At 52.1% G+C, this 25095-nt stretch overlaps 3 protein-coding genes across 9 annotated transcripts in view; 1 reads left to right on the top strand and 2 right to left on the bottom strand.

The window, feature by feature from the left end:
• The window catches only part of TMEM104 (transmembrane protein 104), a 16341-nt gene extending 12635 nt beyond the window's left edge, over positions 1-3706 (bottom strand). For 2 of the 4 annotated variants that reach the window (XR_011847848.1, XM_072112407.1), the window contains exons 1-2: positions 3529-3706; positions 627-701 (exon numbers count right to left, since the gene is read on the bottom strand). Coding sequence is in view for 3 of the 4 variants with exons in the window: in XM_072112407.1 (XP_071968508.1) it covers positions 627-701; positions 3529-3678 (225 nt within the window). In the remaining variant the exon portion in view is untranslated. Of the gene's footprint in view, positions 1-626; positions 702-3502 lie in introns of all 4 variants that reach the window. The other 2 variants (XM_072112408.1, XM_072112410.1) reach the window with 2 other exon arrangements.
• Positions 3616-19198, top strand: NAT9 (N-acetyltransferase 9). Of its 2 annotated transcripts, XM_072112411.1 has the most exons (8): positions 3616-3734; positions 3818-3898; positions 12755-12864; positions 13560-13697; positions 15417-15476; positions 15555-15649; positions 17017-17161; positions 18392-19198. In XM_072112411.1, the coding sequence occupies exons 2-7, from the start codon at positions 3822-3824 to the stop codon at positions 17146-17148; spliced, it is 612 nt and encodes a 203-aa protein (XP_071968512.1). In that variant the 5' UTR covers positions 3616-3734; positions 3818-3821; the 3' UTR covers positions 17149-17161; positions 18392-19198. The 2 variants fall into 2 exon arrangements, with proteins under 2 accessions (XP_071968512.1, XP_071968513.1); XM_072112412.1 differs by lacking the exon at positions 3616-3734 and having other exon boundaries at positions 3833-3939.
• Positions 19199-21596: 2398 nt separating this feature from the next.
• Positions 21597-25095, bottom strand: part of LLGL2 (LLGL scribble cell polarity complex component 2) — a 33277-nt gene continuing 29778 nt past the window's right edge. For 2 of the 3 annotated variants that reach the window (XM_072112415.1, XM_072112414.1), the window contains 8 exons: positions 24907-25073; positions 24571-24835; positions 23502-23655; positions 23382-23413; positions 23237-23287; positions 22968-23010; positions 22431-22492; positions 21597-22088 (listed from right to left, as the gene is read on the bottom strand). In XM_072112415.1, the coding sequence (XP_071968516.1) occupies positions 22081-22088; positions 22431-22492; positions 22968-23010; positions 23237-23287; positions 23382-23413; positions 23502-23655; positions 24571-24835; positions 24907-25073 (782 nt within the window). In that variant the 3' untranslated portion in view covers positions 21597-22080. The remainder of the gene's footprint in view (positions 22089-22430; positions 22493-22967; positions 23011-23236; positions 23288-23381; positions 23414-23501; positions 23656-24570; positions 24836-24906; positions 25074-25095) is intronic. The other variant, XM_072112413.1, reaches the window with a different exon arrangement.

Here is a 25095-nt window from a genome sequence, read left to right on the forward strand (position 1 = left end):
CAGGTTATTGCAGCTCAGCTCCTATTCATCTGAAAGTAAGCTAAACTGCAATGACTCTGTTCAGCCACTATACAGAGAACGGCGCTGTCTGCTTCCTTATTTTCTACTTATCAGCTGATTTGTGGGGGGCGCTGGTTGTGTGATATTGATGACCTGATTTTAGGGTATTCAGCCCAGTCAATCCCTTACTGTCGCACTGTACATTAGTATTCCACATCCGATGTGTGTGTAGTGCCGCTGTCAGCGGGGTCACCGGTGTAGTCCTGCTGTAGTCAGCCGATTTCCCCGACCTCTGGCCTCAGTCATGGAGCTGAGATAGCAAATGTCTTCCCCACAGAAGAAGAAGTGCAAACAGGATTGTGTCTCTATGGGTAATAAACCCTGCAAAACTGCCGGCCATAAAGATACCAAGAGTCCCGTCTGGAGGAGACGTACAAGAGGGCAAGATAAAAGGGATATACCATGAGGAGAGGAGAACCTACTGTACAACAATCCTCCCCTCGTCACCATCTCTTCTCTCCTACACAAGATGTACAAGACCCCATCATGTAAATCCCATGATATCTCCATTATTTCCTATAGGGGAAGATCATGTGATACACAGAAGACATAACAGTAGTACTTACAAATGGAGAGTACAGCTCCCCGGTGTCTGTGATGTCGCCCGCCATGGCTGGAGTGGGGAGAAGGGGCCGGGGAACCTGGAAAATAAAGCACGTGAGTTATATGTACAGGTTGTACACGTGGTCCCCTACTTAAGAACACCTGACTTACAGACGGCCCCTAGTTACAAACGGACCCCTGGATGTTGGTAATTTACTATACTTTATCCTTAGGCTACAATGATCAGCTATAACAGCTATCCCTGGTGTCTATAATGAAGCTTTAATGTTAATCCCGGTTCTTATGACAACCCAACATTTTTAAAATCCAATTGTCACAGAGACCAAAAAAAATTATGATAAACAATGATAAAGTATACAGTTCCGACTTACATACAAATTCAACTTAAGAACAAACTTCCAGAATCTTTCTTGTACGTAACCCGGGCACTCTCTGTATACTGTATGGGGGAATCCTCAGTAGGGGGTTTCCATGAGGGACCACAAGATAAAGGATAAATCTCTGATCCCGGAGAAGTTACACTGTATCCAGCGCGCGGTGAGGACACGTTGTTGTTCCTCGCATTCCCTTCGTGTTATCATAACATAATGACACGTCTGCCTTATAATTAACCTACTTGAGGACGCATAGCTCCGGCCTTATTCATCACCTGCAGCTACATCTTGTCTAACAACACCAAGAGCCGCTAAATATACACACAGGAATTTACATACACAACAAGGCGAAGGAGTCCCCGGAGCCGAGGGAAATCCTAAATGACCCCATATGTCTTCTAGAGATGTCGTCTGGGAGAGGGGGGGTTACTGGGCTCAGCAGGGCGCCCCTTACTTACAAGTATTATATTTCCATAGCATATACCCTATACAAATCACTGCCCCCTTTAACTACCCCTTTAATCAGGACAGTGCTCAACTCTTCCTACCACCCCCAGAATATGGATGAAGAGTAGAATCAAAGCTCTTCCCCAGCTACAAGAAATGGTCCGTCTCTAAATTATCATTTGATGCTGTGCTGAGACATCATGGGATAGATCACAAAGCAGAGATGGTCATTTTCTAAATTGTGATGAGGTGCTGTGCCGAGGCATTATAAGACTGATACCAAAGCAGAGATGGTCCTGTCTGTAAACAATCGCATTGTGAAGTGCTGAAGCATCATGGGATTGATAAAGCAGTGATGGTCCTGTTTCTAAATTATAATGTGATGCTGTACTGAGGGATCATGAGTTTGGTAACAAATGAGATATTGTCTTGTCAAAATTGTGATATGGTGCTGTTCTGAGGCATTATGGGATTGATAAAGCAGAGATGTCCAGTCTCTAAATGTTGATGTGACGCTGTGCTGAGACATCATGGGATTGATAACATAGCAGAGATGGTCTATCTCCAAATTGTGATAGGATGCTGCACTGAGGCATCATGGGATTGATAACAAAACATAGATGATCCCGTCTCTAAATTATCATGGGATTGATAACAAAGCAGGGATGGTCCTAAGTTATTATGCTCTGCTGTTCTGAGCCATCATGGGATTGATAACAAAGCAGGGATGGTCCTGTCAAAATTATCAAGTGATGCTGTGCTGAGGCGTCATGGGATTGATAATAGGGGAAATCAGAGATATAATGTCTGGTGGGGGGCAGAGAGCATAAGTGATGATTACACAGGAAGAAAGGAGGAAATTCTATTCACCGAAACTACTGACACAGCACATTGCAGGGAGACGGTTTCACCAAGATACAGAAGTCCCTGATTCATACTAGGAAGTCCCTACTACAGGCACACGGGAGCGCACCCTCAGACAGATGTCACAACACTACAACTAACCACAAAGTAGATAAAGAGGAGAACAACTTATCTACATCCTGCACACACAGACACCAGCACCTTCCTGAAATACTCTGTGCTGCTCCTGTAGCCTCACACAATAGATGTAATAGGGCGTCCAGAGTGTAAGCACCGCAGACATGTAACATATGGAGCCTTCCCCTAAAACCTCAGCACCTCACTGCCTGCTAGTTCTACTAATCGTCTTTCGTTTCAGTGTGTCAGTATCTACATAGGGGTCAAACTAAACATATGTTCTGGAATCAGAAGGCTCCATCCTCTGTATAGTGGCCATCCCAGGGTACTGCAGCTCTGCACCTGTTCACTATACCATGGATGGAGCCATCATCTTGTGGCTACTATAACAGCTGATGAGAGTGGGGGGTCTGGGTGTCGGAACCCCACTGATCACATAGTGACCCCCTAGATCATCATTAGAAACCCCCTTTAAACCTCAAACATGAAAATTATTTCTCCGTTTCAGCCACAGATTTCAACCCAGAGACAAGAAGCTTTCCTGACAGCAGAAAACACTCATTTCAGGGTGTTTTTTTTTTTGCTGCAATAGTCTGAAGAAACCACCTTACTGATGGATAGTGACCCGCACGTCCCCAGGCTTGTGTTATGTTCACACTGGGACTGAATTTTCAACTATAGACCCAGAATAGTCTCTGCACCACAAAACCGCTTGTCTCCTCTGTGTGAACGCAGCCCAAGGGGCAAATTCACACACAACAGAAAGACGAGTGTGAGAACTGGACAGATCACAGGGGGTCACCCAGCTTTCCCAGGCCATTGATAGGCAGAATCTACTGTATCTGGTGAGGCAGTGTAGCAGCTGTGATGGCGACCCACACCACTGATAGGCAGAATCTACTGTATCTGTAGAGGAAAAGCTGAGTGAGGCAGTGTAGTAGCTGTGTTGGCGACCCGAACCCAGCTTTCCCAGGAGAAGATAGGCGTCACATATCCCAGAATGCCTCGCCAGCCATTGGGACACATGTAATAACCATCTGGTGACCCTCCAGCTCACACCCCGCGCCCCCCATTACCTCCCGCGCCCGTTACCCCTGGTTACCGCGGCTCCGGGCGGCTGTGTACTGTTCCGGGTGTAGGAATCACATGCGTGGCTTGTCCGCGGGGTCACGTGAGGAAGCAGCCAATGAAACTCCGATACGTCACCCGCCAGGCGCTTCCGGGCTGGCTGTGCCGGGTAGGGGCGGGGCATGGAGAGAGGAATCTGTGGAAGGGGCGGGGCCCGGGACCGGTTGGTGACGGAGGCAGGTGAGAGGCTGACGCAGGGTGTCGGTGACCGTGACGTCATCACGCCGCAGGGACTGACTGTACATTGTTGTTGTGTCTTACAGGACCATGCGTGTGAATGAGGACACAGCCCTGCGGGGGCACAGGGTGGTACTGGTGCCCTATGAGCCGCACCATGTGCCCAGGTACCGGGAGCAAACCCGAGAGTGTGAATATAACCCAAGAGGCGAGATACAGTATATCGTGTGATCCCAGATAATGATACAGACCGGACTCCCCCTGTATACAGACCACAGACCGGGCCCCCCCCTGTATACAGACCCCAGACCAGACTCCCCCCTGTATACAGACCCCAGACCAGACTCCCCCCTGTATACAGACCCCAGACCGGACTCCCCCCTGTATACAGACCCCAGACCGGACTCCCCCTGTATACAGACCCCAGACCGGACTCCCCCCTGTATACAGACCCCAGACCGGACTCCCCCCTGTATACAGACCCCAGACCGGACTCCCCCCTGTATACAGACCCCAGACCGGACTCCCCCTGTATACAGACCCCAGACCGGACTCCCCTCTGTATACAGATCCCAGACCGGACTCCCCCCTGTATACAGACCCCAGACCGGACTCCCCCCTGTATACAGACCCCAGACCGGACTCCCCCCTGTATACAGACCCCAGACCGGACTCCCCCTGTATACAGACCCCAGACCGGACTCCCCTGTATACAGACCCCAGACCGGACTCCCCCCACTGTATACAGACCCCAGACCAGACTCCCCCCTGTATACAGACCCCAGACCGGACTCCCCCCTGTATACAGACCCCAGACCGGACTCCCCCCTGTATACAGACCCCAGACCGGACTCCCCTGTATACAGACCCCAGACCGGACTCCCCCCTGTATACAGACCCCAGACCGGACTCCCCCCTGTATACAGACCCCAGACCGGACTCCCCCCTGTATACAGACCCCAGACCGGACTCCCCTGTATACAGACCCCAGACCGGACTCCCCTCTGTATACAGATCCCAGACCGGACTCCCCCCTGTATACAGACCCCACACCAGGCTCCCCCATGTATACAGACCCCAGACCAGACTCCCCCCTGTATACAGACCCCAGACCGGACTCCCCCCTGTATACAGACCCCAGACCGGACTCCCCCTGTATACAGAACCCAGACCGGACTCCCCCCTGTATACAGACCCCAGACCAGACTCCCCTCTGTATACAGACCCCAGACCAGACTCCCCTCTGTATACAGACCCCAGACCAGACTCCCCCCTGTATACAGACCCCAGACCAGACTCCCCCCTGTATACAGACCCCAGACCGGACTCCCCCTGTATACAGACCCCAGACCGGACTCCCCCTGTATACAGACCCCACACCAGGCTCCCCCTGTATACAGACCCCAGACCGGACTCCCCCTGTATACAGACCCCACACCAGGCTCCCCCTGTATACAGACCCCAGACCAGACTCCCCTCTGTATACAGACCCCAGACCAGACTCCCCTCTGTATACAGACCCCAGACCAGACTCCCCCCTGTATACAGACCCCAGACCAGACTCCCCCCTGTATACAGACCCCAGACCGGACTCCCCCTGTATACAGACCCCAGACCGGACTCCCCCCTGTATACAGACCCCAGACCGGACTCCCCCCTGTATACAGACCCCAGACCGGACTCCCCTCTGTATACAGACCCCAGACCGGACTCCCCCTGTATACAGACCCCAGACCGGACTCCCCCTGTATACAGACCCCACACCAGGCTCCCCCTGTATACAGACCCCAGACCAGACTCCCCTCTGTATACAGACCCCAGACCGGACTCCCCTGTATACAGACCCCAGACCGGACTCCCCTCTGTATACAGATCCCAGACCGGACTCCCCCCTGTATACAGACCCCACACCAGGCTCCCCCATGTATACAGACCCCAGACCAGACTCCCCCCTGTATACAGACCCCAGACCGGACTCCCCCCTGTATACAGACCCCAGACCGGACTCCCCCTGTATACAGAACCCAGACCGGACTCCCCCCTGTATACAGACCCCAGACCAGACTCCCCTCTGTATACAGACCCCAGACCAGACTCCCCTCTGTATACAGACCCCAGACCAGACTCCCCCCTGTATACAGACCCCAGACCAGACTCCCCCCTGTATACAGACCCCAGACCGGACTCCCCCTGTATACAGACCCCAGACCGGACTCCCCCTGTATACAGACCCCACACCAGGCTCCCCCTGTATACAGACCCCAGACCGGACTCCCCCTGTATACAGACCCCACACCAGGCTCCCCCTGTATACAGACCCCAGACCAGACTCCCCTCTGTATACAGACCCCAGACCAGACTCCCCTCTGTATACAGACCCCAGACCAGACTCCCCCCTGTATACAGACCCCAGACCAGACTCCCCCCTGTATACAGACCCCAGACCGGACTCCCCCTGTATACAGACCCCAGACCGGACTCCCCCCTGTATACAGACCCCAGACCGGACTCCCCCCTGTATACAGACCCCAGACCGGACTCCCCTCTGTATACAGACCCCAGACCGGACTCCCCCTGTATACAGACCCCAGACCGGACTCCCCCTGTATACAGACCCCACACCAGGCTCCCCCTGTATACAGACCCCAGACCAGACTCCCCTCTGTATACAGACCCCAGACCAGACTCCCCTCTGTATACAGACCCCAGACCAGACTCCCCCCTGTATACAGACCCCAGACCAGACTCCCCCCTGTATACAGACCCCAGACCGGACTCCCCCTGTATACAGACCCCAGACCGGACTCCCCCCTGTATACAGACCCCAGACCGGACTCCCCCCTGTATACAGACCCCAGACCGGACTCCCCTCTGTATACAGACCCCAGACCGGACTCCCCCTGTATACAGACCCCAGACCGGACTCCCCCTGTATACAGACCCCAGACCGGACTCCCCCCTGTATACAGACCCCAGACCGGACTCCCCCCTGTATACAGACCCCAGACCGGACTCCCCCCTGTATACAGACCCCAGACCGGACTCCCCCCTGTATACAGACCCCAGACCGGACTCCCCCCTGTATACAGACCCCAGACCAGACTCCCCCCTGTATACAGACCCCAGACCAGACTCCCCCCTGTATACAGACCCCAGACCAGACTCCCCCCTGTATACAGACCCCAGACCAGACTCCCCCCTGTATACAGACCCCAGACCAGACTCCCCCCTGTATACAGATCCCAGACCAGACTCCCCCCTGTATACAGACCCCACACCAGGCTCCCCCATGTATACAGACCCCAGACCGGACTCCCCTCTGTATACAGACCCCAGACCGGACTCCCCCCTGTATACAGACCCCAGACCGGGCACCCCCCCTGTATACAGACCCCAGACCGGACTCCCCCCTGTATACAGACCCCAGACCGGACTCCCCTCTGTATACAGACCCCAGACCGGACTCCCCTCTGTATACAGACCCCAGACCGGACTCCCCCCTGTATACAGACCCCAGACCAGACTCCCCCCTGTATACAGATCCCAGACCAGACTCCCCCCTGTATACAGACCCCAGACCAGACTCCCCCCTGTATACAGACCCCAGACCAGACTCCCCCCTGTATACAGACCCCAGACCAGACTCCCCCCTGTATACAGACCCCAGACCAGACTCCCCCCTGTATACAGACCCCAGACCAGACTCCCCCCTGTATACAGACCCCAGACCAGACTCCCCCCTGTATACAGACCCCAGACCAGACTCCCCCCTGTATACAGACCCCAGACCAGACTCCCCCCTGTATACAGATCCCAGACCAGACTCCCCCCTGTATACAGACCCCACACCAGGCTCCCCCATGTATACAGACCCCAGACCGGACTCCCCTCTGTATACAGACCCCAGACCGGACTCCCCCCTGTATACAGACCCCAGACCGGGCACCCCCCCTGTATACAGACCCCAGACCAGACTCCCCCCTGTATACAGACCCCAGACCAGACTCCCCCCTGTATACAGACCCCAGACCAGACTCCCCCCTGTATACAGACCCCAGACCAGACTCCCCCCTGTATACAGACCCCAGACCAGACTCCCCCCTGTATACAGATCCCAGACCAGACTCCCCCCTGTATACAGACCCCAGACCAGACTCCCCCCTGTATACAGATCCCAGACCAGACTCCCCCCTGTATACAGACCCCACACCAGGCTCCCCCATGTATACAGACCCCAGACCGGACTCCCCCCTGTATACAGACCCCAGACCGGACTCCCCTCTGTATACAGACCCCAGACCGGACTCCCCCCTGTATACAGACCCCAGACCAGACTCCCCCCTGTATACAGATCCCATACCAGACTCCCCCCTGTATACAGATCCCAGACCAGACTCCCCCCTGTATACAGACCCCACACCAGGCTCCCCCATGTATACAGACCCCAGACCAGACTCCCCCCTGTATACAGATCCCAGACCAGACTCCCCCCTGTATACAGACCCCACACCAGGCTCCCCCATGTATACAGACCCCAGACCAGACTCCCCCCTGTATACAGACCCCAGACCAGACTCCCCCCTGTATACAGACCCCAGACCAGACTCCCCCCTGTATACAGATCCCAGACCAGACTCCCCCCTGTATACAGACCCCACACCAGGCTCCCCCATGTATACAGACCCCAGACCGGACTCCCCTCTGTATACAGACCCCAGACCGGACTCCCCCCTGTATACAGACCCCAGACCGGACTCCCCCCTGTATACAGACCCCAGATTAGACTCCCCCCTGTATACAGACAACAGACCGGACTCCCCCTGTATACGGACCCCAGACCAGACTCCCCCTGTATACAGACCCCAGACCAGACTCCCCCCTGTATACAGATCCCAGACCAGACTCCCCCCTGTATACAGACCCCACACCAGGCTCCCCCATGTATACAGACCCCAGACCGGACTCCCCTCTGTATACAGACCCCAGACCGGACTCCCCCCTGTATACAGACCCCAGACCGGACTCCCCCCACTGTATACAGACCCCAGACCGGACTCCCCCCACTGTATACAGACCCCAGACCGGACTCCCCCCTGTATACAGACCCCAGACCAGACTCCCCCCTGTATACAGACAACAGACCGGACTCCCCCTGTATACAGACCCCAGACCAGACTCCCCCCTGTATACAGACCCCAGACCAGACTCCCCCCTGTATACAGACAACAGACCGGACTCCCCCTGTATACAGACCCCAGACCAGACTCCCCCCTGTATACAGACCCCAGACCAGACTCCCCCCTGTATACAGACCCCACACCAGGCTCCCCCATGTATACAGATCCCAGACCGGACTCCCCCCTGTATACAGACCCCAGACCGGACTCCCCTCTGTATACAGACCCCAGACCAGACTCCCCCCTGTATACAGACCCCAGACCAGACTCCCCCCTGTATACAGATCCCATACCAGACTCCCCCCTGTATACAGATCCCAGACCAGACTCCCCCCTGTATACAGACCCCACACCAGGCTCCCCCATGTATACAGACCCCAGACCAGACTCCCCCCTGTATACAGATCCCAGACCAGACTCCCCCCTGTATACAGACCCCACACCATGCTCCCCCATGTATACAGACCCCAGACCAGACTCCCCCCTGTATACAGACCCCAGACCGGACTCCCCCCTGTATACAGACCCCAGACCAGACTCCCCCCTGTATACAGATCCCAGACCAGACTCCCCCCTGTATACAGACCCCACACCAGGCTCCCCCATGTATACAGACCCCAGACCGGACTCCCCTCTGTATACAGACCCCAGACCGGACTCCCCCCTGTATACAGACCCCAGACCGGACTCCCCCCTGTATACAGACCCCAGATTAGACTCCCCCCTGTATACAGACAACAGACCGGACTCCCCCTGTATACGGACCCCAGACCAGACTCCCCCTGTATACAGACCCCAGACCAGACTCCCCCCTGTATACAGATCCCAGACCAGACTCCCCCCTGTATACAGACCCCACACCAGGCTCCCCCATGTATACAGACCCCAGACCGGACTCCCCTCTGTATACAGACCCCAGACCGGACTCCCCCCTGTATACAGACCCCAGACCGGACTCCCCCCTGTATACAGACCCCAGACCAGACTCCCCCCTGTATACAGACAACAGACCGGACTCCCCCTGTATACGGACCCCAGACCAGACTCCCCCTGTATACAGACCCCAGACCAGACTCCCCCCTGTATACAGATCCCAGACCAGACTCCCCCCTGTATACAGATCCCAGACCAGACTCCCCCCTGTATACAGACCCCAGACCAGACTCCCCCCTGTATACAGATCCCAGACCAGACTCCCCCCTGTATACAGACCCCAGACCGGACTCCCCCCTGTATACAGACCCCAGACCGGACTCCCCCCTGTATACAGACCCCAGACCGGACTCCCCCCTGTATACAGACCCCAGACCGGACTCCCCCCTGTATACAGACCCCAGACTGGACTCCCCCCTGTATACAGATCCCAGACCAGACTCCCCCCTGTATACAGACCCCACACCAGGCTCCCCCCTGTATACAGACCCCAGACCGGACTCCCCCCTGTATACAGACCCCAGACCAGACTCCCCCCTGTATACAGACCCCAGACCAGACTTCCCCCCCCCCCCTGTATACAGACCTCAGACCAGACTTCCCTCTGTATACAGATCCCAGACCAGACTCCCCCCTGTATACAGACCCCAGACCAGACTCCCCCCTGTATACAGACCCCAGACCAGACTCCCCCCTGTATACAGACCCCAGACCAGACTCCCCCCTGTATACAGACCCCAGACCAGACTCCCCCCTGTATACAGATCCCAGACCGGACTCCCCTCTGTATACAGACCCCAGACCGGACTCCCCCTGTATACAGACCCCAGACCGGACTCCCCCTGTATACAGACCCCAGACCGGACTCCCCCCTGTATGCAGACCCCAGACCGGACTCCCCTCTGTATACAGACCCCAGACCAGACTCCCCTCTGTATACAGACCCCAGACCGGGCTCCCCCCTGTATACAGATCCCAGACCAGACTCCCCCCTGTATACAGATCCCAGACCAGACTCCCCTCTGTATACAGACCCCAGACCGGACTCCCCCTGTATACAGACCCCAGACCGGACTCCCCTCTGTATACAGACCCCAGACCGGACTCCCCCCTGTATACAGACCCCAGACCGGACTCCCCCCTGTATACAGATCCCAGACCGGACTCCCCCCTGTATACAGATCCCAGACCGGACTCCCCCTGTATACAGACCCCAGACCGGACTCCCCCCTGTATACAGACCCCAGACCAGACTCCCCCCTGTATACAGACCCCAGACCAGACTCCCCCCTGTATACAGATCCCAGACCGGACACCCCCTGTATACAGACCCCAGACCGGACTCCCCCCTGTATACAGATCCCAGACCGGACTCCCCCCTGTATACAGACCCCAGACCGGACTCCCCCCTGTATACAGACCCCAGACCAGACTCCCCCCTGTATACAGACCCCAGACCGGACTCCCCTCTGTATACAGACCCCAGACCGGACTCCCCCCTGTATACAGACCCCAGACCAGACTCCCCCCTGTATACAGATCCCAGACCGGACTCCCCCTGTATACAGATCCCAGACCGGACTCCCCCTGTATACAGACCCCAGACCGGACTCCCCCCTGTATACAGACCCCAGACCGGACTCCCCCCTGTATACAGACCCCAGACCGGACTCCCCCCTGTATACAGATCCCAGACCAGACTCCCCCCTGTATACAGACCCCAGACCGGACTCCCCCCTGTATACAGACCCCAGACCAGACTCCCCCCTGTATACAGACCCCAGACCGGGCTCCCCCCTGTATACAGATCCCAGACCGGACTCCCCCCTGTATACAGATCCCAGACCGGACTCCCCCTGTATACAGACCCCAGACCGGACTCCCCCCTGTATACAGACCCCAGACCAGACTCCCCCCTGTATACAGATCCCAGACCAGACTCCCCTCTGTATACAGACCCCAGACCGGACTCCCCTCTGTATACAGATCCCAGACCGGACTCCCCCCTGTATACAGATCCCAGACCGGACTCCCCCCTGTATACAGACCCCAGACCGGGCTCCCCCCTGTATACAGACCCCAGACCGGACTCCCCTCTGTATACAGACCCCAGACCGGGCTCCCCCCTGTATACAGACCCCAGACCAGACTCCCCCCTGTATACAGACCCCAGACCAGACTCCCCCCTGTATACAGACCCCAGACCAGACTCCCCCCTGTATACAGACCCCAGACCAGACTCCCCCTGTATACAGACCCCAGACCGGGCTCCCCCCTGTATACAGACCCCAGACCAGACTTCCCCCCCCCCTGTATACAGACCCCAGACCGGGCTCCCCCCTGTATACAGACCCCAGACCGGGCTCCCCCCTGTATACAGACCCCAGACCGGGCCCCCCCCCTGTATACAGACCCCAGACCAGACTCCCCCCTGTATACAGACCCCAGACCGGACTCCCCTCTGTATACAGACCCCAGACCAGACTCCCCCCTGTATACAGACCCCAGACCAGACTAACCCCCATAACGTCTCCCCCAAACCCTGTATCCCAGCAGAGAAATATGTGTTCATTCGTGGTACATATGATGAGCAGTGTATGGGGGCACTGGTGGTCTCCTTCCCTCTATTGAATGGTCCTCACATACTACATAATACATATAGACATCCGCTGTGTGGGGATCCCACAGGAATATGTCACCAGATGTGATGTGGCGCTAATCCTGTATAATCCTAATTATCCGGTATTTATGTACTGGTCACACATGAAGGAGAGGGTTAATATGTGTGACATTGTAGAGCATGCAGCACAGCGCCTCCATTCATAAAGCCTGTACTTATCACCAGATACATCCCCATGGACTGCGGGGATCAGCGCGGACCCCCATCATCACCCCTCATCTTACATCTTGTAGGTACCATGAGTGGATGAAGTCAGAGGAGCTGCAGAAGCTGACGGCCTCCGAGCCGCTGACCCTGGAGCAGGAGTACGACATGCAGCGCAGCTGGAGACAGGACAATGACAGTAAGTAGCTCGGACGGGTAAGTGCTAGTGGGGAGACATTACAGTAACACTTATGATAGGTGATCAATATCTGAGTGGCAGGGGGTCTGCAACCCTGACAATCTGTTACTGATCACTTATCCTAACGTAGGTAATCCAGGAGATAAAAATTCTACTAAACCCCTTTAAATATATTCCGTATAATAATAATAATAACAACCCATTGTTAAGATATGTCAGTATCTGCACTCCACAGGTCATTCACTTGCATGTGACTGAGCTGCAATACCAAGCACAGCCACTGTACAATGAATGGCGCTGTGTTTGGTGGACTGTGAAGAGGCGGAAGCGCTCACCCAAATGCTGTGGTCTCTGATCGTAGGGGATACCTGGTGTCAGGCCGCCATTTGCAGTAAATCAAACCACAGAGTGACCCTTTAAGGTGACCATGTACCTTTAATAGCCGTTGGGCAAACGCTTAATTTGAGCCAAACTCTCGCCCCTTGATACACATGCACACTTAGCTTTGTTGAGTGTGCAGGTGTCCTATGTAGGGAGCGAGGAATTGCTCAATGTCAGAGCTAAGGAAAGGAACCACAGTCCGATTTTTCTTACCCAAATATCTGCCATGGGGGAAGAGTCATTGTAGATTCCCCAGGCCGCTACTTTTACATTCAAGTCTGATGTTGTAATCTGACCCGGTTTCACTTTTTTAGAGTGCACCTTCATCATCCTGGATAGAGGACGTTGGGATGAAGGATGTCCGGAGGAGCAGTGCATGGTGGGAGATGTCAACCTCTTCCTGGTGGATCCTGAAAACCCCTCACTGGCGGAGATAGAGATCATGATTGCAGGTGATTGTGCTGTATGAGTGTATGTGCCTACTCCCTGAGAGATCAGGTCACAGGCGCCCATGTATACAGAGAGGGAAGGAGGGAGCTGTGATGTCTCCTGTACTAGTTACACACAGAATACATGAGATTCTTCATTTCGTCCTCTCAGAAGCAGCAGCATGGAGGACATCATACAGCAGTACTGAGCAGTGGAGTAAGAAGTATGGAAGAGCAATAGGAGCAGGGTTTCCTTTCACAGAGTTTCTTGTCTTAAAGGGATTGTCCCATGGAAGAAAGAGGATAAGGATCCGACTGCTGGGACTTCCTGTGATTTAGAGAAAGGGGGAGCGATAGTTTGTCTGTATATAGAGCGATTGTGTCCACCACTCCGTTCACTTCTATGAGAATGCCAAAGAGTATACCTCCCCCGGGGGTCTTCTGTTTGTCTTCTGGAGTCAGAGCCCCAATAATATGAAATTTTAACTCTTAACAACCATTTTATCAGATCATGTGGGTCCAACAGTGCCACACCTGTCCAGAGTACGAGTCCGGTATTGCAGATCCAGTCCATTGAAGCGCATAAGGCTGAGCTGCTATACCAGGCACAACCTGCAGACGGCCGTGGCGCGGCTTTGAATACAAATCAGCCGTGTTTTTCTTATCCTGGACAACCCCTTTAACATTGTCAGATGGAGGGAAGGTTACAAGTTTGCCGAAAGAGAGAACTCTGGATGGATCAGGAGCGTCTTGCGTGGCCCTGTCGTTTATCACACACACTTTACACGTGCGTCACATCTTGTCTCCACAACCACGAATCCTTCCTAATTGGTGCTTCCTTTCCCCTGACCGCGCTCCGCTCCGGCCCTAATAAATGTCACCGCCAGACACATCCTCCTCGTTCATCAATCTCCCAGAATATCGTCCTACAATGATGGCCGCGCGGATTTATCAGTCATCGTTATATCGTGTAACCTAGTGGAGAACGGGCAGGGTCTGCAGGACACGGATAATGGGGAAGGATGAATAATTATCAGCTGTAGAGGGCACCCGGCAGAATATTACTGCTTTCTATTCTGGTCCCTATGATAACACTTCCGGCCTTCTCCTTAGATCTCATAAAAACATAAGCCCAAGGTCATTGGTGCCACCAAATCAATACTGAAGGGTTTTATAATTGGTAGGTCTGACCTTGATAGATTGGAGGACTGCTATATGTCATGATTTTTGGAGAGAATGCCCCTTTAAGGAGGATCTTTTACTAACTCCACCTTTAAAAAAGTGCCACTCCCCTAATTCCGGCGCAGTTGGAATTTTGCCTCAAGCCCCCACCGTTTCCAAAGAATTACTGCCAATAGATCCAGGACCTAATATGCTAATTAAGTTCCCTAGTGTCAAGTGGGAGGATTTTATTTCCTCCTTTAGCCTAAGGCCACCCTCCTGACACTTAACATCTGAATTAACACATTGGGGGCCCATACCTTGGGTGGCTAAGGTGGTGGTGGTGGAGAGAGGTCCTCTTAAAGGATAAGTCCACTTCTATATGAATCTACTGAAAAAACGCTTAATGTCTATTTTGTTGGCCCCTGTTACACAGAAAGTGGTAAAACTCACTGAAAGATCCTCATATTTCGGGCAAGAGGCTGTCGTATAATGCATTTCAGTAAAGAAATAGTTAATTATTTAAGGCTTGTCACATTGACTATCACGATGCCTTCTGATGCCTCCTCTCTGATATTGTAGAGCCCGCGTCTCGTGGCAAAGGGTTCGGTGAAGAGTCGGCCCGTCTCATGTTGTATTATGGTGAGTCCTGTCCTCATTTTTATGTTCCCAAATGTTATAACTGCAAATAGCGGAGCTGAACTCCCCCGTCTGTCCTAGGTGCCACCAAGCTGGGAATCTCCACCTTCCAGGCTAAGATCGGACAGGAGAACCTAACAAGTGTACGATTATTTAACAGACTGCACTTTAAGGAGGTGAGTGCTCCTCAGGGGTGGGGCGGTATCGTGGTGATCCCCAGGGGTGGGGCGGTAACGTAGGTGCTCCTCAGGAGCAGGGAGCTAACGTAGGTACTCCTCAGGCAATAACGTAGGTGCTCCTCCAAGGGGGGGTGGTAATGTAGGTGCTCCTCCGGGGGGAGGGGGCGGCGAATGTAGGGCTCCTTGGGGGGTGGTAACGTAGGTGCTCCTCAGGGGCAGTCAGTGATGTGTCTATACGAGCTGAGGTTAGTGCTCTGTATGAGCGGAGATAAACGCTCCTCATGGGTGGTAACGTGGGTGCTCCACAGGGGCAGAAACGTGACTGCATGAGTGAAGGAGAACGTTCCTTAAAGATGGTAACAAGTCTATATGAGTGAATGTGAGTGCTCCTCGGGGGGTAACATGTCTGTATCAGTGGAGGCAAGTGCTCCTTGGGGATGGTGCTAAGGCTGTATGGGTAGAAGGGAGCACTCCTCTGCAGCGGTAACGTGTCTATATGAGCGGAGGTTAGTGCTCCTCAGGGGTGGTAATGTGTCTTTATTAGCGAAGGTAAATGCTTCTCGGGAGCAGTATTTTGTCTGTATGAGTAGAGCCAGACGCTCCTCAGGGTCAGTACCATCTCTGATCGAAGACTAGTAAAGTGTCCGTGCGAAGATGAATGCTCCTCCGGGGCGGTATTGTGTCTGAGAGGAGCCTGGCGGTCCTCGGGGGTGGTAACGTGTCTGTATGAGTAGAGCCAGGCGCTCCTCGGGGGTGGTAACGTGTCTGTATGAGTAGAGCCAGGCGCTCCTCGGGGGTGGTAACGTGTCTGTATGAGTAGAGCCAGGCGCTCCTCGGGGGGTGGTAACGTGTCTGTATGAGTAGAGCCAGGCGCTCCTCGGGGGTGGTAACATGTCTGTATGAGTAGAGCCAGGCGCTCCTCGGGGGTGGTAACGTGTCTGTATGAGTAGAGCCAGGCGCTCCTCGGGGGTGGTAACGTGTCTGTATGAGTAGAGCCAGGCGCTCCTCGGGGGTGGTAACGTGTCTGTATGAGTAGAGCCAGGCGCTCCTCGGGGGTGGTAACGTGTCTGTATGAGTAGAGCCAGGCGCTCCTCGGGGGTGGTAACGTGTCTGTATGAGTAGAGCCAGGCGCTCCTCGGGGGTGGTAACGTGTCTGTATGAGTAGAGCCAGGCGCTCCTCGGGGGTGGTAACGTGTCTGTATAAGTAGAGCCAGGCGCTCCTCGGGGGTGGTAACATGTCTGTATGAGTAGAGCCAGGCGCTCCTCGGGGGTGGTAACGTGTCTGTATAAGTAGAGCCAGGCGCTCCTCGGGGGTGGTAACGTGTCTGTATGAATGGAGGTCACATCTTGTGTTCTCCTATCAGGTGTCCTACAGCTCGGTGTTTGAGGAGATGACCCTGCACTGGGAGGTGACAGAGGCGGAGAGGCGATGGCTCTCTGATTCGGTTCAAGTGACCGTGGAGTCTTATAGAGAAGCGAGACAGAAGGAAAACTGATGCCCATCATTAGGTGAGTGCGGACCCAGGGGAGGGGTCTGTGTCGCCTCAGCGTATTGAAGACACCCCCCATGGAAGAAGGTCAGGCCTGGGGCTCAGGATCTGCTGTGGAGTAACCTATGCAGTTGGGCTAATCCACTGCTACTATAGGGGGGGATCAGCAGCAGAAAACATGGGGCGGCCCCACAATCCTCCATGTGACTATCCCGGCAGGTAGAACGCTCCGTGTCTTGTGGATATTTGTACGTTTCAGAACTGGTTCTTCCATAAACATTAGCTGCTCTCTCTGACACATGGTTACTTCTACATTTAAAGGGGAAGTCCGAGCTCCCAGTTCTCTCTCCCTGTAGTGATCCTACTTCTCTGAAGGGTCCCTGTTACTTCAGAAATATTTGGAGGTGACAAACTGATATGTTCAGAGGGAATCTGTCAGCAGGAGCGACCATACAGATTGCGGACAGTGTTTGGTATTGTCCCTGGAGAGATACGTAATTAGACCTGTGTATGTTGTAAGTAGCAGCAGGACTGTGAATTATGGATTTTTATTCCAGGATTGTACTAGGGGGGCCTCACACTGTTGTGCTCTCTGTGGACAGTGTTGGGTATTGCCCCTGCGGAAAAGTGCAATCATAACTTTGTGTCAGTAGCAGCAGGACTGTGAAATACGACTTTATATTCCAAGTTTGTAGCTTCTCCAACTGCAAGTGGGGTGTGTTGTCACACTGCTGTGCTCTGTGCATTTTGCGGCTCCACATTCTCTCCCCTTTTGCTCTGATTAAAAACTGTAGGAGCTTTCTGGTGAGATACCACACCAGTCACTGAAACAGCAAACCTGAAATTTAAAACCATATTTCACAGTCCCGCTGCTACTAACAACGTGCATAAATATCAGATTGCACATCTCTTCAAGGGCAATACCCAATTTTGTCTGCAGAGAGCACAGCAGTGTGAGGAAATCCCCCCAGTGCTACAATCCTTGAATATGAATCCATATACCACAGTCCTGCTGTTACTAAAAACATACACAAAGGTCTGATTACACATCTCCCCAGGGATGATTCCTATACAGAGCACAGCAGTGTTAGGACACCCCTCCTGCTATAGTTGTGGAATATAAATGCATATATCACAGTCCTGCTGTTACTAACAACATACACAAAGGTCTGATTACACCTCTCTCCAGGGACAATACATAAAACCATACAATTCTAATGGGATTATTATAATTTTTTTCTATTGAAAGCGACATGACCAGAGCCGCTACGTGTGGGGGACACTTCCTACAATTATGGGGGACAGAGAAGAAGAAGAAGCCGTGTACCGAACACACGTGTGATGGACTGTGAGGCCCGGACATGGCTCTCCACCCAGAGGAATGGACGCTTGTATCTGTGAGCGCTGCTCTTGTGTACGATAATGCAGCCCTGGTGCTGATGTGTGTATCTTGGATGGGGTGTCCCCCTGTTTACAATGGATCTGCTTCACCCTTGCAGTTTCCATGTGATTTCAGGTGGAGCAGCTGAGGGTTCATGTTCTCTTCTGTGCATGCACTTCTCCCTCCGCCCTGTCTCCATAGGTGATATTGATTTCCATGGATGTGAGCACTGCCATGGTGGTCCATATTCCACTATACTCCCCCTAATGATCCCCCAAATACAGGAATGACACCCAGGACCTGACCACTGCTGCAGGCAGTACAGGGGGTGCCATAAGAAAACTGAATCAGAAAACTCCTACAACTATGCATCAAAAAGTCACACTACTGGACAAAAATGGGGCGGCACGGTGGCTCAGTGGTTAGCATTACAGCCTTGCAGCGCTGGGGACCTGGGCTCATGTCCCAGGATCAACATCTGGAAAGAGTTTGTATGTTCTCTCAGTGTTTGCATGGGTTTCCTCCAGGTCCTCTGGTTTCCTCCCACACTCCAAAACATACTGGTAGGTTGATTAGACTGTGAGCCCCATTGGGGACAGAGACTGATGTGACAAGCAGCGCTGCGTAATCTGTGTGCACTATATAAATAAATTATTATTATTATCCCCCCCATAATCATAAATCCTCTTCTAGTTGTATGATCTGTCTTGTATTGTAGCAGGAAGGACGCTACAGGGAGAGGTCGGGGCGCCCCCTGCTGGGGATCTGCTCCTCTTTTCTCTGTACTGTACATTCTCAGATAAATGTCTCCCTCTAGTGGTGAGCTGCCTCACTGCAGCAAAAAGTCATGTAACGCCGATGCCGGGAGCCCGGTAGGAAAGGATTCACACTGGCCATTGTGTTGCGAGTTGTATCCGTTTCGGCAAAAAAAAAAAAACCCTGACGGTTTAACATTAGTTAGAAAACTCCTCACCTGGTTCCCGGCCTCATAAAAGAAGAGAGGATAGTGATCAAACCCCAAAATGTTTGATTTCTGTCCACTGAAAGTAAACATAGAAACTTTCTGTAGAATGACAGCAAGCAGAGATCTAGAAAACCGTGAGGAATTCATACATTTTTCCGATATACTGTATAACTTCTCCTTACACACAAACAATATCAATGATTTTCTGAAAGTGGACAACCCCTTTAAGAGATTCCTTTTTAAATTCCTACACTCCAGACAAAAATGTATCTCTAGATGAATCCCTTCTAAATTTGTGGGCGTTCTTCCTTTCTAGTATATCCCCCACCACCACAAATGAGCCGGATATGGAGTAAAATTATATGTAAAGTAAGTCAAAGTACAACGGGGGACACCTGTGAAGGCAAGGACTGCAAACTTAAAGGGGTTGTCCACTTCCAGCAAAGAATTGATATGGTTTGTGCAAGGAAAAGTTATACTTTTTTTTTCTGTATCAATTCCTCACGGTTTTCTAGATCTCTGCTTGCTGTCCCTCTGTAGAAGCTTTTATGTTTACTTTTGGTAGACAGAGATCAGTCCATGGTCATGTGATGTCACACAGGTGCACAAACCATTATTATCACAGAGAGACATCACATGACCTTGGACAGATTCGTATCCACTGAAAGTAATAGAATGAAACAGGAAGCGGACGGCTCCATTTTCTGGGTAGTGGCTGAACTGAGTCATTGCACGATATTGAAAGAAATGGAAGCTGCAGTACCTTGGTTTGACCACACAGAGAACGGAGTGGTCTGCTTTATGTTCATGTGAACAGATGATCTCTGGGTGCTCAGATATTGAGGACTCATTTTATGAAAGTCACGTAACATGGAAATCCCCTTTAAGTTGTACCTCATCCCCTGTGAATTGGTGCACATGTGGTGGTCTGCAGGTAGACGGGCTCCGCCGCTCCTGCACTTACAGGCACATTCATAGGTTTTTGCTCCTATTAAAAGCCCCTACTCTGCACGGTTAGTAGTTTGGACCTGACAGACATCAGTGACTGTAACCAGCAGCCTGAGGCGCCTCCCGCTCACCACAAGCTCCTGGGGGCAGCGCAGTCACCGTTTTCTCACGCTTTCAGATTACAGCTAATTCCTCCATGTAATTAAAGGATCTTTTCACAGAAACACAAAGCCCTGGATCCCAATCGATGGATCATGTAATTAAAGTCAGTGAATGAATCCTATTGTTCTAAGGTTATTCCCAGGTGATCCAAGGATCCGGAGATGAAGGGAGTCGATAATACGTCCCTGCAGTGTCCCCTTCATAGAGATAATCCTGGACCCCCACTGTCCACCAGTCTACACTGTGCCCCCCATGTATGGAAATAGGGAGATTAAAAGGGATGGGGCCTTATAAATAACATAAGTTTGACAAATCATCCAGATACTGGTGGCTGTTGTGTAGAGCAAGATGGAAGTCAGCAGAGGTTTTAAAGTAAAAAGCGGAGCAGGAAAGTGGATGGTAAGAATCATAGTAAGAGGAGAAGGAAGCGCTTTCCCCTGATCAGATATTTCTTGTAATCATTTGTCTCAGCAGAGGTCACAGATGGATGCAGCACAAGTGCATCCGTCCCCCATAGGTCATCATGGCCTCTGCTGAGCGTACGAGTCACTCAGCAGGATGTAACAATACGGCTTGCCCTGTTTATACATCACGTGTTTCCTCCTTCTCTTCCTTCCTAAGCGCCGTCCACTTCCTGCCCCCACTCCCTCCTCGGCACCATCTTCCTGCTCGACCTCTCCTGTCTGCGCCCTCCACTTCTCTTTATTTCCCCTCCCTCTGTAGTTGAAGAAATGTCATCAGGCCATGTGTAGGGAGGAGCAGAGACTGTTGGGTGACCAGACAGACTCCGCATTATTGGACATGTAGTTACTGCAACTCCGGAACAACCCAGAAGTTTCATTGCAGAGAGAGTGCGGGGGATCCATCTGTTACAGCAACTTCCTGCCTATTATAGGACATTACTGACCAAGACTTTTGTACAGTCCCGGCCGACCCCTTTAAGAAACCGAAGCTTCACGTGTTCACCCCGATACATAGAAAATCACACGGAGCCGGCAGTAGCTGAACATATAATTTATTGGTGTCCAAGGCAACCAAAATGGTTATTTCCTACAAAAATAGATTGCATGGCGCCCAATCACTGGGAAGCACAAAAACCCAATAAATTCAAGATCCCCAACATCGAGGGCAACTTACACCACGTTGTACAGTATAAAAACATTGATCCTAAAATTATTCAATAAAAAGAAAAAATATTAAAAACCTAAATTTTTAAAAAATTATAACAACAATGTGACCATTGTCCTCCAGGGGGCGCACAGAGGGGGGAGGGGAGTAAGGCAGTAACATTTATAACTTAAAACAATTTCCTGTAGGAACAGCTGAAGAGTCGTGTGCAGAAGGAGGTTATATGGCCGCAGAGGCTCCGCACCCAGGGGACAGCACATTGTCTTGTAGTTCGCTCTCGCCCAAGGGTCACGGGTCAGTAGTGTATTCACAAAGGGTCAACGCAACCCAAAATGTCAGCGCATCAGGAGCAAAGTCACTCTGCTTTGAAAGGAAGAGGAAACACAGATTAGATATGAACTATACATGCCGCCTGCAGATAGGACACTATGTACAATCTGCTCAGCTCCTCCTGCTCTATAACATGCTGCCTGCAGATAGGACACTATGTACAATCTGCTCAGCTCCTCCTGCTCTATAACATGCTGCCTGCAGATAGGACACTATGTACAAACATGCTGCCTGCAGATAGGACACTATGTACAATCTGCTTAGCTCCTCCTGCTCTATAACATGCCGCCTGCAGATAGGACATTATGTATAATCTGCTCAGCCCCTCCTGCTCTATAACATGCATGTGAATGGTACACTCGGTATATACTGTACCTGCTCCATTGCTCAGTCGGCCTCCTACAGTGATCTGGCGGGATTGCCGTTCTCCATAACTCCTGCAATATACAATATATCAGCACCAGTTACACGTCTTGTTGTATATACACAGTATACGGGGGAAGCCTGTGACTGTTGTATCACCCGGGAGGTGAGTGATATAGGAAAGATGAGGATACGTCTCCTTCCCAGTCACACGATGAAGACCATTAGTGTGTGATCAGATGGGGCAAAGTATAGCCCTACAAATTTTCATATACTACAACATGGATCAACAAGCTGTGTCCTGTCTCGGGACAAACCATTTAATAGGAGCAGACCCACTAATAAGAGTTACACCCTACCAAAAAGGAGAGTCCACAAGTGTCTAACGGGACAGGATAAATCAATACAATGTCCGTGCTCGGCTCCGGTTTTTATGGGAAACCGTTCCCAGAGAGATGAAGGAAATGTAAAGGAAGGTCTGAACCAGGCGCCGGTCCAAGCAGACACAAACCTTAGGGGTAGGTACATCACAAACAAGGGTGCACTTACGTTCGGGAACCCTCCAGCGTGCTCTGGATCTCTTTCAGCATGTCTGCAGGGATAACACAGGAGAGCAGGGTTATTATACGTATCCACAGCCTCAGACCCCAGAGAGCGCGGCCGCAGGGAGGAGCGCGGCGCGGCCACAGGGACCTGTGTGTGTTTTTGAGAGAGTGGGAAATCACCCCCCCCATGTTATTACTTGGTGACATACAATGTGTATCGGCCCAAAACCGGCTCAGCCAAACTGAACCCAGGCCCGGCCTCCGGATACTCACTCTCATCATTGAGCAGCGCGTGCTCCATCACCTGCCTCCGGGATCTGTGCGCTGAGAGGAGAACAGACAGATATTAGGGCACATACGTCTCTCATATCATGTAGTGATGTAATTAGCTGGTACATTTCGCGAATCCTTTCCTTACCCTCAGAACCGGAGTCACTCCTGCTGGGCACCCTGCAATGACAGGAGACACAGATGTCATTCTCCGTGTGACTGATCCGGACTCCACAAGGGATCAGAGGACACAATTACCATCAGGTACCTGGATCTTTGGCTTTGCCTTTCCGTGCTGTCGCCTCTTTGGGGTCTTCCATTGGAAGATGGTTCTGGTGGATCCACTTTGCATCGTGGAGCAATAAGCCAGCAGGTGGACAGTGAGAAACGCTCCATCTCCGATGGAGAAATGAGGTAAAATCCTACAGGGAAATAACATGCAAACTCCTATAATACAACAATCAGCGGCCGATCCAACAAATCCTGCAACTAGATTGGGTCCTTACAGAGTCACAATATAACAGCATATTTTTTTCCTACGGATACAAAGGCCCGGCTCGGGTACAGTAGCCAAGTAGGAAGCTAGGTACTGGTAAAACATGTTCTGGTAAAGGTGCTATTTAGTAAACTAGGTTCTAGTACTGTATCTATAGAGCGAGCTTGATTCTAGTACCGTATCTATGGAGTAAGCGCAGTTTCAATACCGTATATTATATATAAGATAGGGTCCGGAGGTTTGTTCTTAAGTTGAATTTGTATGCAAGTCGAAACTGTATATTTTATAATTGTAGATCCAGACCCAGTGACAATTGGAGTTTAGACATTTTTTGCGGTAATGGGACCGAGGATTATCAATTAAGCTTCATTACAGACACTTTACAGCTGATCATTGCAGTCTGGGACTATAGTAAAGCAGTCAGAAAGCTTCACCAGAGGTCAGAGGGGTCTGTCTGTAACTATGGGTTGTCTGTAAGTCGGGTGTCCTTAAGTAGGGGACCGCCTGTATATAGGTGTATGTATAATATAATATATTAGATATAGATATAAATATAGATATATATAGTTCTGTTAGTGTACCAATTCAGAGAGCCTGGTTCTGGAACTGTATGCAGCAAGCTTGGTTCTGGTACACAATCTATGTTGAAGGACTGATTAGGGGATTGTATCTGTGAAATTAGCCAAGTTCTGGTATTGATGCTATAAAGTGAGCTTGATTCCGATAGGGTATCCATGTAGCAAGCTTTGTTCTGGTACTAGATATATGTGGTATTCCCAGTTCTGGCACGGTATCCATCTAGTACCTATGCATTCAGCTCGTCCCCTCAGCTTGCACTCACCTTGGCCACTCTTGGTGAACACGCAGGAGGCGATCCCGCTCACATCCTCCTTCCGGATGCAGTCGTAACGCACTTGTGGCTTGAGATGCGGCAGTGACACTACCTGGATGTCTCCCAGGTTGGTCAGGACGGTCAAGTGATTTTCGCTGTGGTCCTCGGCGCGACAACTGCTGAACGAGCAGACCGCCGCCTTGCGCACCCGGCACCCCTCTGTGGCCGTCAGCTTCAGCTTTAATTTACTGCTCACTTTCGGCAGAGTGAACACCTGTCAAAGACTTGTGTCAGATTATGGCTTGTAAGAACCAGAGCCGGACCACTGACCCCCAGGACACCTACCTTGAACTGCTCTTCAGATATGACCAGCAGCTGGTGGCTGCCCTGCATATCGGGGCTTTTGGAGAGGTCGTGAGCAGCTTCCAGCGGCTCTGGGAGGGGGACGCTGTGCCCGTCCAGGATGAGGATCCCCACCACCGGCGCCCGGTGCATCAGCTGGATTTCCTTGACTGGGAGAAAGCAGAACAATAA

This window comes from Engystomops pustulosus, chromosome 6 (assembly GCF_040894005.1).
Source record: "Engystomops pustulosus chromosome 6, aEngPut4.maternal, whole genome shotgun sequence".
In the NCBI taxonomy this organism is placed as follows: domain Eukaryota; kingdom Metazoa; phylum Chordata; class Amphibia; order Anura; family Leptodactylidae; genus Engystomops; species Engystomops pustulosus.

Excerpts from the sequence above, each read along its gene's own strand:
- NAT9 (XM_072112411.1), top strand. The coding sequence starts at position 3,822 with ATGCGTGTGAATGAGGACACAGCCCTGCGGGGGCACAGGGTGGTACTG. Across the intron at positions 12,865-13,559 it reads CTGGAGACAGGACAATGACA|AGTGCACCTTCATCATCCTG; the intron begins GTAAGTAGCTCG and ends TCACTTTTTTAG. Across the intron at positions 15,477-15,554 it reads CCGTCTCATGTTGTATTATG|GTGCCACCAAGCTGGGAATC; the intron begins GTGAGTCCTGTC and ends CGTCTGTCCTAG.